Below are 15,637 nucleotides of genomic sequence, written 5' to 3' on the forward strand. Positions count from 1 at the left end.
GACCTGATCACTTGAGAGTAAAAAAAAACTTTTTTTCCATGCCAGACATGGCTGCTCCTCTCCCCACCCTCACATTTTGCAAGCAGGCCATTTTAAAGCAGCACTTTAACCCAGATCCCAGGCTGCCCCCCACTCTCTGATCGTATCCCCTTCCTAGCAGTCGTGGGGAGAATAATTCTGTGCATTACAGATTCCCCTGCGTGCCCAGCAAGATCCCCCATAAAGGGGAAGGGAAATGGAGGGAGTGGATTCTCTCCCCTGAAATACCAGGGAGGGGGGGAATGGGGCAGGGGGGTGCAATGCAACAAACCCAGCTTACCCCCCAGGGCGAGCACGAAGCTCGCCCCATTGCATGAAACTCACCCGCGGGTCCTGCGAGCCATCCTGCCCCTTTGTGCATTAAAAACATCAATCGCGAGAAAATCAAAGGGGCTCGCCAGGGGGATGCTGCATCCCTTGGCCCCGGAGCCGGCCTCTGCCGGGGGTGCAGCCCCGGCGCCCCCCGGTTAGCGCGCGCGGCGGTCTGGATGCGGGGGGAAGCTCGCGCCTGCCCGGCGTACAGCTCAGGAGGCAACTTTCCTATCTCGCGCCAACTCCACCCCGGGGTCCAGCCGAGCCTGCGCGAGAGCGACGAGAAGCGCAAAAATAAAAGGAGGGAGAGGGAGGAACAAAAAAACCGGGGGGGAGTAAAAGAGGCGCGCGCGGGCCGCTTGCAAAAACTCCTTCCCTTTCTCCTCCTCTCCCGCCCCCGACTCTTATTAAAGCGAGAAATAATGGATGTGAAATACAGGCATGCAAAGGACGGGTGCAAAATACAGGCATGCATGTCCAGCTAGGCGTGCAAAAAGAAATGCAATGCATCATGCATCAATGCCTCCGAACGGCAGGCACCCTGCATATGGGTGCATCGGGTCTGCAAACCCAACTTCTGTTTGTTCCTTAAAACTGGGTGCGGTCGTGGGGGTCACGGTCTCCCTGTCAGACTTGGCAGACCTGAATGTACTTTGCATGGTAAGGCATCAATCCTGAAACCTGACCTACAGAGACAGATCTCTGCTCCCAAGCAGAAGCCCCATTGATTTCGGGGGCTTTCATGGGTCTCCTCTCTCCCTTCCTGTTATGGCCAGGCTCCTCATGCCTCCATGACACAGCCTTTACATTCAGTAATACCACTAAGACTAAAGTCACGCAGGGTGCCAATCCCATTGAAGTGGACAGGCCACTGGGCTATAAGTCAGGAGACCTGGGCTCTGTTCCTGGCTATGTCATTGACTCACTCCGTAACCTTGGCCAAGTCACTTAACACTCTGTGCCTCAGTTTCCCCATCTGTAAAACAGGGATAATGATGCCTACTCACTTTTGTTAAGGGCTTTGAGATCTACATGTGAGAAGTGCTACATATGTGCTAAATTACGGTTATTCCAGGGCTGAATATGGCCCTTTGAGTAAAAAAGAAGCAGCTTTCTATGCCAGGCAACAGAAGATTTTCTCCATTTGTTTAGAGGGATGTTGTGAGGATTAATGTTTGCACCGTGTCTGAAGATTAGAAGTCATATAGAAGAGCTATTATTTCTATTATTACTGTTACCAACATATGTTATTTGGGGTAGAGGTGGATTTACAGAGGGAAGACCACTAAAGGGAAGTCATTTTATCTTCAGAGGCCCATGCCTGCAGAGATGCATTTGCAGAGATGTTTACCTGCATTTTGCTGGGCAGCACTGAAGAAAGAAGGGTAAAGAATTGCACTCTTCTACATACAACGTCCTACGTGTACCCTGAATGACTAAATTTAATCAGAGCAGTCACATCTGTAGCCACTCCAACAATACAATAACAAAGACAGCACTGGTGTAAATGTCTGTACAGACAAGTTCACAGACAAAGGCTTTGATTCAGCAAAAGACTTAAGCACGTGCTTAAAGTTAAACATGTGTTTAAGCGCTTTGCTGAATCGTGCCTAAGTGATCAAACAATGGAACCTCCACATCCCAGATTTGCAGCATGATGGGCAAATAAGGTTTAAAAGGAGAACCATCACACAGACATATATAAAAGCAGACCATCATACCCCATCCTTCTCTGCCATCTCTTAACACCTATTCACAATCTCTGACAGCAGTCCCCACCACCTCCAACCAACCTGCCTGAAAGAGAGAAGCTCATAGGACATGTTAAAGACCCCCATGGCACAGTCAAAACACAAGGTGGAAGAGTCAGAAAGAGAAGCTCCTTAAATCCATGCAAGCAGACTAAAAAACACCCATACGTGTAAAAGGGAGAGGTACCTTGAGTGCTCAGGTATGCAGGACACTGGTTTGTTTAATGGGTACCCAGGATAAAATAATTGAGGAGAGGATTCACATTCATCACTGATGTAATTGCAGCAGCTCCCAAACTCTTGTCCATGGACCACTTTCTGGTGACCTTTGGAGAGCTGGCGGGTCATATGCTGCTGCCTCCTCCTCTTTGTTTCCAAGCCGCTACATCACACTGAAGACAGCTAAAAACACATCAAAATACTTTCCCCATGTTGCTTTTACATGTAAACAGCTGCCGGAGTTCTATGGGGATGCTACAAGATTGTGAACGGAAGGGAGCTGGTCTGCACCTTTCCAAAGGCAAGAAGAGGTGTTCACAAGACAATCTCTCCATTGAGATGTGGGCTCCCCAATGAAAACGTTTGAGTGGCCTGGTGCTGTAGGTTTATCTCCTTTGGGAGCACATACTTACACAGAACTAACCATTGCCAGCAGATGGCACTGTTGCTCCTCACAAAAAGAGTTGCATGGGCACAGTTATCTGGTTCAGAGCTACTCCAGCAGCTGTGTGTGTGTTGGGGTTATTTCTATTTTTTGTGCATAGCACTCAGGAGTTTGCTACCAACCAGCTCTCACAATCGGTTCTTATTTCTGATGCTTGATTTCTGTGAATTAGTGTCTCCCCAAGAAGTCTATAACAGCACTAAGTGGACAGGCTAAATATAAACCCTGCAAAAATATTGCGTTATTGATGCAATTCTGATATAAGATTCCCTCTGCTTACAGGCCCTGGTCCTGCAGAGACTTATGTTTAACTTTAAGCACCCCCAATGAGTTCAATGGGACTATTAACTGACATGCATAAAGCTAAGCATGTGTGCAGGTCTCTGCAGGACTGATGGGCAACCTCCCCCCAAAGCAGCTTCAGGTTGGTTGTTGACAGTATCATCACCATCAAGCTGAATATCTGCCTCCTCCCAAATTAGCTTAATAGGAAATGACAAGGGCCTGCTAGCTAATTACCAGTGCTATAAAAGCAGCATCATTGGACAGTAGTATAGGAGTAGAGGTTGGTGAGAATTTCCTGTGGAAACAAGAGGTGAGTAGTTCCTGGAAGGGACTCTTCTCCCCTCCTGTTATTTTTCAAATATAAGTGGTTTGGTTTAATTAAAATTTTCCTTAAAAGAATTCTAGGCTTCCAAAAACTGCCTGTACAGTTATGTACCATTACACAATTTTAGTGGATTTTACTCACTCCCTCTTATGTTCAAGGGGCTCTTCAAACCTAATGTCAAAAGCAAATTAAAAGTAACCTCTGGATCTGGTCATGCACCTGCTGCCTCCCTACCCCATCTTCTGTGTCTTGTGCCCCTTTCCTGCTGCTGCTTAAAAGCTCTTCTCTTCTCTTCCCCCTCCCCGCACTGTGTAAGGCCCACCTATATGTGGGTGTGTGAGGTAGAAGAAATATGGAAACAAACTAGTGTTGTCAAAAGTAAGGCTGATGATAGTGATGATACTGCAGTTGGGTGTATCACTCTACTGACTAGAGTGAGCTTCTCTGTAAGCACAGCACCACTAGCCTGTGGACTGGGTACAGAGAGAATATATAATATGTTGATTAGTGAGATTTATCTGGCCCCAATCACTTGCGAGATTAGGGCTTAATAATAAAGAAAGCTTGTTCTATAAGCTGTCAGTGTCAGAAAGTGATCCAAATTCAGAGACTTTTTAGTGTCCTCTTTTAACAGGAGTAATAGCAGGCTAGTGTGTAATTTTTAATGCTCTCCTGATTTCACGGTGGGGGAGAAAGAACTATATTAGGACATTTTTGTCTTCCTTGCCCTGTCATGATCTGTTTCAACAGCAGTCTCAGGTGTGCATGTATGCCACACCTTGGTTTAATATTCTTAGTTGACTTATCGCTAGGACTAAAGCCCAACCCTGGACTATCTGAATCAGGGCTTTGGCTGTGCTAAAGATCCAACATAGAATCTCAGATTGTAAAGCGAGAAGGGACCATCATGATCATCCAGTCTGATCTGCCACATAACACAGCCAGAGAACCCAGCCAGTAACTTCTGCATCAAGCCCATAATGCCTGTTTGAGCTCGACCACCCAGGAGGCCAGGATAGTGCACAGCTTCTGGGGAACAGCAATGAGATCTTCCTTGAGTGACTTCTCCCAAATCCCCACTGAGCAGCAGTTCACGTGACTGCCCTTTCCCATGTATTCTGCCCCTCTATCCCACTGGAGGACTTCAGCTTTGTCATCTAAGCTGATATGTTGAATACTGAGCTGCCCTTAAAGGGGCACACTCTATTGAATGTGGGGTGTGTTTGTTTTGAAGCTTGCGTATTTTAAAAAAAAAAAAATCCAGTTCCTGCTCCAGCCTCTGGTACAGTGTGACTTGAGGTTTTAATCTGAACCTCTTTAGAAGGGATTTTTCTGCTCCCTTATCCAAAGGCCTCTTTGGTAACAGATGTGCATGACAGCACATTGCTTTGCCTAGTCAATGCCAGGGGAATAGAAAGCTTCTTTCTAGCTGAAGGAAGCTGGTCATCTTAGGTGTTGCGTGTAAACTATTGTTAGTACAAAGCTTCCAGACAAATGTTATCTTAAAGTTGACTTGGTCCCTCAAGGGGACACACTGTCCCTAAAATACACATGGCCAGATGAAAAGCCCTAGCCAGCACATGGGAATTCCTGGTCTACTCTCTAGTCTAGAGTGGTGGGAGAAGAGCTACAAATGTTTCTGTTGAAGGGTAACCATGTAGCAAGCAGCCCCAGTGGGGTGTGAGAGCCTACTACACAGTAGGAAGCACAGGGAACTGCTAAATGGTCTTTAGCATCAGACCTCAAATGACAGAAAGTGGGCTCCCCTCTGTAGGTGTTCTGAGGAGTCCCCTCTCTAGTCTGACTTTGCTTATAAGAATGGAGGGACCCGAGGACTGGAGCCATTCAAAGCCAACCCTTAAAGAGGAACCAAAGCAGTATGAGTTTGTGGGCTAAAAAGCATGTTAGATGAGCTTTGCTAGCTACAGCTGATGCTCCTGAACCTAATGCTAGAAATGACCAGCTGGCAGGACAGTGGTACCACTTGTTTACATTCTTCACACCTCACAAGCTTCCAACCTGTTAACAACCTCTACCTCTCTACTATCTATCTAGTACCATCCATGTAAATCTTAAAGCATTCTACAAACACTAATTAGTCCAGCCTAATGACATCCCTGGGAAACGAGTCTTGCTCCCATATTACAGATGAGGCTTAACGCTCTTGTTCAAGTTCAATGTGGGAGTTTTTGTCCGAGCCAAGACTATCCCTTTGTTCTCCTGGCTTCTAGTCATCTACTCGGATGACCTCTGTCTGCCACTGCTGCCAAGGATTGGCAATGGGCACTGTTTCAAAACCAACTGAAAGCTTTAAATGCTGGTTGGAAATATAAATGAGGAAGGTGGGTTTATAGCAGGGGCAGGCAAACTTTTTGGTCTGAGGGCCACATCAGGTTTCCGAAATTGTATGGAGGCTGTGCCTCCCCAAACAGCCAGGTGTGGCCTGGCCCTGCCCCTTATCCGACCCCCCCCGCTTCTCCTCCCCTAACTGGCCCACTGGGACTCTTGCCCCATCCAACCTCCCTGTCCCCATCCACCCCCCCCTGCTCCCTGTCCCGACCGCCCCCTGACTGCCCTCCCACTGCCCCATCCATCCCCCCCCCTTCCTGACTGCCCCATCCAACCACCCCTTCTCCCTGTCCCCTGACCACCCTATCTAACCCCCCTCTCATTCCTGACTGCCCCCCAGGATCCCTGCTCCCATTCAACCCCCCTGTTCCCTGCCCTCTGACTGTCCTGACCCCTATCCACACCCCTTCCCCCTGACCACCACCCCAAACTCCCCTGCCTTCTATCCAACCTCCCTGCCCCCTTACCGCATTGCCTGGACCACCTGTGGCTGGTGGTGCTACAGCCGTGCCACCCAGAGCACCAGGACAGGTAGCCGTGCAGCCCGGCTGGAGCCAGCCACGCCACCATGCAGCACAGAGCACCGGGTCAGGCCGTGGCTCTGCAGCTGTGCTGCTGCCTCTAGACCATTGCACCAGGGGTGCAGTGAGTGAGGCTGTGGGGGAGGGGTCATAGCAGGGGAGGGGCTGGGGGCTTAGGGGCTGGGCAGGAGGGTCCCGGGGGCCGTAGTTTGCCCACCTCTGGTTTATAGTAACCTAGTTAATGTCAAATGCCTGCCTCATCCTTGAGCTTGCATGTTTAAAGATGGAAAAGCTACTTTAAGGCCTGGTCTATGCTACTGTTCTACTGGTGTCAGGGGTGTGTGGGTTTCTAACCAGTACAGTTATACTGGTATAACCACAGTGTGGCTGCAGCTATATTGGTATAAAGGTGCCTTCTATCAGAGCTTATTTTGTTTCCTGAATCAGAAACAGGCCTACTAGTGTAAAGTCTCTGGTATAACTACATCTATATTGTGGGGTGGCTGCTTTAACGATACATGGGGATAGTTAAAGTAGTCAGAGGCTCTCTACTGTAGACAAGCCCAGAGTTAGGACTCTGGAAAAGGGACCCTTGTGAAGGATAAGTTGTTTTCCCTCTGTCAAGGCTTCCTTTACTCAAAGTGTCTCTGTTGGATGCAGCAGAACAAGACTGAGTGACAGAGTTTGGAGATCCTGTGATGTCTTCCACCCAGAGAAGCAGTACCAACCTCGTGACGTTAAAGGAGATCTTGGAACATGGGTTTGTGGCAGGTGCTTCCAGCTGCATTAACTTTTCTCCAGGCATCAGCTACTACTTGGAGACCGACAGTACCTCTAAACCAGATGCCTGGGATGGCATCCTTGACTTGGAGAACACAACAAAAGGCAGTTCTCAGCTTGTCCTCAAGTGGCCAGAGTCTCTGAGCAGTTGTGTGAAGGGTGACCTGAATTGTGTGACCCAGGGCCTTTGTGATGGTGGTCTTGCTTCCTTCTGCAAGACTCCCAGTGTTCCAGTTGCCTTTGACTTGTCTAGTGTGGCTTCTGAATCCAACAGCAGAGCCAACTCCATAATAGATGTATTTTGTGATGCCAAGTCCTCCACACCATGCAAGGAAGAAAAGCACCCCAAATCAATGGAGAACTTGCTCTCTAAAAGCTCTGAGATAACAACTGACTTCTCCAGTCTCAGGAAGCCACCTCCGCCCATCTGGGAGATCTCTGAGATACAAGCCCCTCCAGACAACACTCTTTCTCTGGATGTAAGTGTAGAAGAGCTGAGGTCACTGGGATCTCTGAAACCAGATACCCCATCTCTGGAGAAATCTGTCTTTGCTATTGCTTTGGCTTGGCCTGGTGCAGCTACCAAGAGATCTTACGCTCCTCCCTTCAGGTCTCTCAGTTATGATACTCAGGGGAGTGAGCCAGCGCCCTTAACTATTGCTCACTGCATGAAGCCATTTGACTTTGCTATCCCCTCTCTGATGACAGATCCCCAAATGGGCCACAAAAATCAAAACTGCTCAAATGAGAGAGGAAAGGAGTGAGCTTAGCTCAGTGGTCGATGGCCAAAGCCATCAGGCTAAGCACTAAGCTCTCTGGTGACAACATTACTTGGGACTCTCTGGTAGTGCATGTGCTCTGCATCGTGCAAACGTAAGTGATGCATGGTCAGGGTGTCTGCTGCACAAGAGGTCAGTGTATAAAGCCTGACTAGTCGGGTGTTCATCTGTGTCCAGGAAACTAGCTCACCTGATGGCAAATCTCTGAAGACTCTTTTTAACAAATAGTTTCAGCTGCAAATTGTGGGAACCATCCTGGGTGAGGCTCTGTTGCTGCAAGCACAATGCCCTCTCCTCTCCACCTGGGGAAGGGCTTTATACCCCCCTTCCCCCTTCTCTCTTTCTCTCCCCCCGCCCCTTTAAAAAAAAAATCTAGTGTGGAAACTTGGTAGGGGCACTACTGGGTGGAGGAAGCTGTTCTGAATTCCTAGATAACCTTGGTGGGTCTTTTAAATTAATTGGATGTTGACTCTTGTTCAACAGCACTGAACTTAATTTGTGACCTTCATAGTGACCAGACTGCTTTGTAAAACTCTCCTGTCTTAATTGTGTTTGTAGTGTGCAAATAAAGAGAAGAACTCCATCTTGTGCATAGCTATTACTACTGGTCAGCTGGCATGCCTCAAGGTAGTGAGACCCTCTGCTCCTTTTGCTCAGGGGACACAATGCTATTGCTCTCCTTCAGCTCAGGTGTAGGTGCATGTTCCCATTGGTAATATTTATGGGGGAAAGCAGCCAACTGTTAAACAAATAGGCACACTTAACCTGCAAATGACTCTATCATGCAAGAAGCTTCAAAAATAAAGTACATGAACTAGAATACATGACAATGCAAGATCTTAACTTAATTGATCATGGGGGGGGGGGAATAGAGTAACCAGTTGACTGGTCTTTCCACCACCAGCTACATAAAACTACACAGGAAGGCTGGATTAGGTCAGAGTTCAGGGAGTAGCACTATACCTACATTCATAGCAGAGTGGAGCATACAGCACACACAGAAAGGATACATATACTTGTGAGTTTCTGCATGGGAGCCCAAGTAGGGATCTAAATCTAAAACCGGTAATAGTTGGTAACTAATTGTAGGTGAAATGTCCCCATAAGACAATACTTAGAAGTAATTGTTTTAGGAGAAGAGAACAGCTCATTTGAAACACAAGCCTGTTTTCAACCTATACTAAACTAATTAGCTGAGTCACTAAGGGGGGGGGGGAGGCTCTATGAAGGGATTTAGGCCTTGTGACTCTCGCTGTTGTAACACTTCACTTTTTAGATGCTTAGAAAATCACAGGAACAACACTGATCCATAAAGCCAAGTTGGCCCCTAGCCTCCCTATACAATGAAAGCAGAGAGAGGGGCACCTAAGAATATGAGCCCCACGAGCCAGTGTACTAGGTGTGGAGCTGCCTGAACTAGCCAGGGGGAGAGATTGACATGAGGCATACGTGCTGGAACTAGGGCTGCTGCAGCACCCCCTGGCTTGAAGTAGTTTCCATTATAAACAGGGTTTACAGTTTGGTTATATGGCTCTTAGCACGTGCACACATACACACACCCCATACAAATTGTTCCAGCACCTGTGATGAGAGGGCTATATACTAAGCCCTTCTTTCTCTCAGAAATACATAAATACCTATCTACTTCCAATCTACAGCTGGGAAGCAGCTGCCTGGTGTGAGGGGGTTTAGACACCTAGGGCATTTCTGGTGGGAATAAGTTAGTCACATGCCTTGTTCCACCCAATAGCTGGAGGAGGAAGTGATGCCACCTTGACGCCTAGCTTGGTAGGTAGAGCACTCGGGGGGGGGGGGGGGGGGTGGAGGGGACTTGGGGTTAATTCCCCCCCCTCCCTGTTCGGGGGGGGGAAGAATTTGAATTGGGAGGGGGGTCCTCAGGAGGATGCTCTAACTACTGAGCTATGGGATAGTCTGATGCAGGATTCCCTTAATCTTTCCTATTGTTCCACTGTGGATTTAAAAGAAAAAAGTGACTGGAGCAGGGGCATTGGACCTTGGCTCTCCTGCCTCCCATGTGGGTGCCTGAACCACTGGGCTATAGTCATTCTCTCTGGCCCAAGGATAGTTCCACTGTGGATGAATATTTAAATAATCATTAGGGGTGTGTGTGTGAGAGAGAGAGACAATGAATGCTCTGACTTAAAAACCATAAGGGGGATAACTACCTCCACCAAATAAAGGTTGGTTGGTTCTGAATGGGATGTGATCCTGTAGGCATGCTCACAGACTGCCTACAGGATTGGGTCCTGCATGTAACTTAGGTGGCCAAATGCCTGTCTTCCCCAGTTTGTGCAGTGTTCTAGGGCTTTGATGGGAGGTAGGCATCTGGATGCCTCAAAACAGTGGTTCTCAAGCAGGGGTACATGTACCCCCCTGGAAGACCTCTGCGTACCCCCAGGGGTACATCAGCTCATCTAGATATTTGCCTAGTTTTATAACAAGCTACATAAAAAGCACTAGTGAAGTTAGTACAAACTAAAATTTCATACAATGACTCCCTTATACTGCTCTATATACTCTGCACTGAAACAATTATATTCCAATTGATTAATTTTATATGGTAAAAATGAAAGTATGCAATTTCAGTAACAGTGTGCTGTGACACTTTTGTATTTTTATGTCTGATTTTTTTGTAAGCAAGTAGTTTTATGTGAGATTAAACTTGGAGGTATGCAAGACAAAAAAGATTCCTGAAAGGGGTACAGTAATCTGGAAAGGTTGAGAACCACTGGTCTAAAGGAAGACAGTAGTGCATGTGCTTAGAGACAGAAATATAGAGGTTTAGTTAATTCATACCCTGAACATTTAGGTGCTTAGTGAGTTTAGGTGCCTACTGTGGTCAGCAGCAGTTCTGTGCCATCAAAACTGCATTAGATATCAAAGTACCTTTGTGGACTTGGGCCTAAGTGTCAAATTAAGCTCCACATCCTTTGAACTACTATTTAAACTACCACTGACCCAAAAACTTTGATAAGGGAAATTTAATAAGTCCCTGAAACTACAGTGAACAGAAGCGTGCTGCAGTAAGGGACAGATCACACTTATACAACAGATGGGATGGAAGGGCACAAGGGGAAATTTCTTTAACCCAGTTTAATAGATTACAAAGTGATTGCCCCTCTAAAATGGGAAATACTTATTTCTTTATTCATTTCATCTTTAAATTTGTGTATGAGATTTCAGAATCTACAGTGCTTTGTCCATTACTTCAAGGTAGCAACTAGGTAATGTCATTAACACTACACCCCACTTTGGGACAGGAGGTAAAGCACCCTTTGGCCATTGAATGGGCAACCTGTAGGCACCTGAACTGGAATCTGGGCTACCCTGAGCAAGGGTAGCAGGTGGAATAACTTCACATCTCTGCAAAATGTAGGTGAATTGTGAGTTCTTTTGTACAACAGTTTTGCACCCTAGATATTTGAAACCGGAGCCAATAGGGTTCCAAATTCCATTTAGTGGGGTTGTACTTCTGCATTGGGGGAAGATCCCCCCCCTTTGTCTATATCACTAAGTGAACTGTTACCCCCAAAGCTGTAACTTTGGCAGGTGAAACCAGCCCTGCCAAGTCTCTCTCTTGCTGAAGGAATCTCTCCTGGGTTGATTTGAAGGCAGAATTTAAGGTCTCTCTCTGTCTTAAGAGACATTTAAAAGTCTTATTCTGGACTCTTGGCATCTCTCCCCTACTTGGTCCCTGCTCACCTGCCCAGGGCCGGCTCTGGCTTTTTTGCCGCCCCAGGCAAAAAAGCCTCCGGGGGGAGGACGGCCGGAGCCCCGGCGGGAGGGCGGCTAGCCCCGGCGGGGGCTCCTCTCTCCCCCCCCGGCGGCCGGGGGGAGGGCGCCGGGGGGGGGGGGCGGCCAGAGCGCCGGGGGGAGGGCGGCGAGCCCGGCCGTGGCCCCGCTCTCCCCGGGGGCCGGAGCGACGCGCCGCCCCCCTCCAGGTGCCGCCCCAAGCACCAGCTTGGTGGGCTGGTGCCTGGAGCCGGCCCTGCACCTGCCGTGACTACAGCCCGTCAGGGCGCTGTGCCCAGTTAAGTTACTGTCCTAACAGCAGCTGTCTACATCAAGACTGATCCATCCTTAAGGCGGTCTAAGGCATCATGGGAGATGCAAGACGTTTACACAAAGAAGCAAGATGGCTGACCTCACAAAAGAGGATTGCCCCGGGGTCAGGCTTAGCGGGGGCTGCCTAGTTTGTGGACTGCAAGAGCCAAGACGTGCCGGGGGAAGGGACGCTACTGCACCGCCTGAGCAGGGCCTGGCTGACTCCAGGTACAGGACACGTAGGAGGGGCTGAATAGCGGGGGGGATGGCAAGAGAGGAGGAGGAAACTCTGAAGTTGTCTTGTGCCTCCTGGGAGATAACGCCTTCTTTCTGCGGGAGCAAGGGGAACCGGCTCAGGGCCACGGGTGGGAAGTATGTGTGTGCACGAACATCCCGCTGTATCTCTGCGGGGGGTGGGAGGAGACGGAGAAATAATGTTGATACTAATTGAATTCGCCCACTCGGAGGAGTCCGTCCCCATCGTCCCTCCTGGCTTCATCCTCTATGAACCCAGCGCTGCCGGGGCGAGGGGGGCTGCACGTTTCACGCACGAGAGCGGGGCTGGCACAACACGTGCACAAGCCCGAAACCTCCTCTGGAAACCCTGGTGGCGGCTGGGGCTTGTGTGTGTGAGAGACTCTCTCCGTTCTGGCACTAGTGGAACAACACTCGCCCTCCCCTGGCAGCTGGAAGGGGGGATATGAGCGTATGCAGCCGGGAGGACAAAATTAAAAGGCAGTTACCTCAGCAAGGTCCCTGGGAACGTGTGAGTGGCGGAGCGCCGCGGGAGAGCAGCCATGACCTGTTCAGCATCCTGCAGGCTGACGTGCTGCGAGCCCAGGTCTCTGCGTTATCTCCGCCCGGAGCAAAGCCCGGCTAGGAGACGGGATGGACATGGCCTCCCGAGAAAACGGGCCAGGGCACAGAGGCGGCTTAGGCGCCCCCACCCGCAGATGCCTACACGTGGGCAAGGAGAATCAGCCCGGCCGCGGGGCGGGCCGCTGCGGATCCCTCTTCAGGCAGGAAGAAAAACAGTCTGAGCTCTATGGGGGCCTGGCAAGGACAAAAGAGCAGCTCTGCTCTTTGAAGGAGGCTGCGTTGACGACGGCTGGTTTCCCTCGTTGCAAATCACAGTATTGGCGAGGGGTCCCAGTGGAGAGAGAGCAGGGCTCACTGCTATGGGCACCCCACACGCCCATTGAAGATAGGACGAGAAGTAACAGGCTTAATCTGCAGCACGGGAGATGTGTTAGCTATGGGGGAAAGAGGTCTTGCTGTAAGGGAAGGTAAGCTCTGCACTAGGCTGCTAAGGGTAGCTGTGGAATCCTGGCAATTCTATGTAATAACACAGATAGTCCCTGAAGAATTTACAATCTACATAAAGAAGCCAGGTTGGAGAAGTGGAATATCATTACCCCATTTTAGAGATGGGGAAGTGACTAGCTCAAGGGCATGCAACCCCCAGAAAAGGTTTCAGGTCCCACTTAAAATCTCTGTTTTACAGATTGGGCAAGTCACTTCTCTTAAGTTTCCCTAACTCACACAGCCAGGAATAGATGTTGGATCCCATGACTCAGAGTCCTGTCCTTTAGCACTTAAAACAGTGGTTCTCAGCTCAAACTATGGGTCAGGACCCCAAAGTGGGTCAGGACCCTATTTTAATGGGGCCCTAGGGCTGAAGGGCTCAGGCTACAGGCCCCCTGCCTGCAACTGAAGTCTTTGAGCTTCAGCTTTGCCCCCCTCCATCCAGGGTGGTGGAGCTTGGGCTTTGGCTGCCCCATACAGGGTGGTGGGGCCCAGGCTTCGGGCCCCGCTCCTGGGGTCAGGTAGTCATTTTTTTTGTCGGAAGGGGGTCACGGTGCAATGAAGTTTAAGAACCCCTGGCTTAGAAGTCGGAGCATCTTCTAAGTGTTTATAAAGCAGCTGAAGCCTTTTCTCATGTAGGATTAATGTTGGGGCAGTTTTTAGTCACCTTCTCTTGTGAAGTAGGATTTTGCAATGTAGGAAGGTACTGGGGCATACAGAGTTGAGGTAGCTTGGTGTATTATTTCTGTAATCACTTCATATGGCCCTTGTGGAAGGAAGTGGGTTTCTTAGGAACTTCTCACATGATCTTTGTTTTCAGGGGCACCTCTCATCCTACTTCTAAAGTTCCCTTCATTCCATACCGCTCTAGTATCCTCTCACTTTCATTGATGAAAATTATTTACAACTGACAGACACAAGAAACAGATTAGAAATAGTCACTTACACTGACAGAGGGAAACCTACAGCATTTTAAGTTTTGTCAAGAATAATGTTGGTGTCCCTTATTATGGATGAATTCAGCATTCTCTGCATCCTATATTTGGGCCTTGACAGATGAAGAGGTATGAGGAAAGGGTGGAGGTTTGGCAAACTGGCATGGGGAGGAGGTTCCACAGAGAAGCACTGATTCTTGCTTGTGGATGGCTTTAGGAATAATACATTATACGGTAGTTTATTCATAACCAAGGAGTTCTTTAACAGGTGTGAGCTTGAACAGTATCTTTGTTCTCTGCCACCACTCCCTGGATGACTCCAAGTATAAGATCTCTTTAAATAGTCATTTAATCTGCAGTAGGTCTTACCAATGTCAAACCTCCAAGTTACTACACTCACTTTAGTCAGAATCATGGCTAGGGTAGACCGAGCCCGACTGAAAAGAGAGAATGCTCCAGCAGTTAAACTGATCAGAGGCTAACAGCTGAACAAAAGCATACCTTTTGCTAACTGAACAGCCAACCTCCTGCTTAGGTCCCTAAGGAGAGAGGTGGGAACATATGAAGAAGAAAATACACTCCTTCAGGCTAATGTAATGGGCTGTGATGCAATAGGCCCCACAAGAGTAGAAATGAGAAGTCTGTTTCTGAAAGCAGCACTCATTTTAATTTCCTTGTGGGTGTGATGCAGGTTATTCTGCAATGCTCCTTTACAAGCAAAGCATCAGGCTGGGGTGCAGTAACTGACTCACAACTGCACCACAGCAAGGAGGCATTTTCTTATTCTGTGGCTATGTTTACACAGGCATATATCACATCCATAACACATGACTATGAGGGCCTGAGTGTACACAGGCTTCAAGTACTTGAGGAGGGTTAGAAGACAAGGTAGAAAAACATCTACATCCTGTCTACATCGTAATCTCTGCTTGTGCGGAATTATAGGCTGATTTTTGCAAGTATAAGAGACAAAGCCTGTTACACTGAAGCCTGTCTGTGATTAGTATCTAACAAATAGGGAGTTGCATGTTGTACAGTTAGTGAAAATCAAAGTTAGAGTGGTTACAGCAGTTCTACTACTACAAATCCCTGCCCTCTGACTGGCTACTGCTCTTAAACCACCATCCACATGGCAAAACAGCTATGATGGTTTCAACTTCTATTAGGTGAATGAAATGAGAAGGAAGAACTATATAATCATGAGATTTCAGTGTAAGTGGAGGGATTCCTGGTAGAGGTGGCCAGGAGCCACTGTCTCTCCATGGATGCTAGTTCTTTTTTTAAAGGAGAGAAGTGCATTATTATCCCTATCTACATATCAGCCTAGGAAGCTTAATCTGCAAGTTATAACAATTTAGTGAAAATGCCTCAATTTATTTAAAAGCTCACTACAGTAGGCCCATGAGCAATGCAAACAGGGACACCAGAAATACTGAAGGATAAACCCTAGCTCTTGGGTTAGTCACACACTACTTTTTCTACATTCTCAGAGTGCCCTGCTGACTATTATTTCTAAAACATATTATT

The 15,637-nt window shown here is 48.2% G+C and overlaps 1 protein-coding gene across 3 annotated transcripts in view; it reads right to left on the reverse strand.

Annotated features, from left to right (window-relative positions):
- The window catches only part of MYBL2 (MYB proto-oncogene like 2), a 40,954-nt gene extending 28,104 nt beyond the window's left edge, over window positions 1-12,850 (reverse strand). The window contains exons 1-2 of one of the 3 annotated variants that reach the window (XM_024202032.2): window positions 12,614-12,850; window positions 2,290-2,504 (exon numbers count right to left, since the gene is read on the reverse strand). In XM_024202032.2, the coding sequence (XP_024057800.2) occupies window positions 2,290-2,450 (161 nt within the window). In that variant the 5' untranslated portion in view covers window positions 2,451-2,504; window positions 12,614-12,850. Of the gene's footprint in view, window positions 1-363; window positions 552-2,289; window positions 2,505-12,613 lie in introns of those variants that run through there. The other 2 variants (XM_024202033.2, XM_024202034.2) reach the window with 2 other exon arrangements.
- Window positions 12,851-15,637: the final 2,787 nt, after the last annotated feature.

Source organism: Terrapene carolina, unplaced genomic scaffold, assembly GCF_002925995.2.
Source record: "Terrapene carolina triunguis isolate 2854851 unplaced genomic scaffold, T_m_triunguis-2.0 Scaffold233, whole genome shotgun sequence".
Lineage (NCBI taxonomy): Eukaryota > Metazoa > Chordata > Testudines > Emydidae > Terrapene > Terrapene triunguis.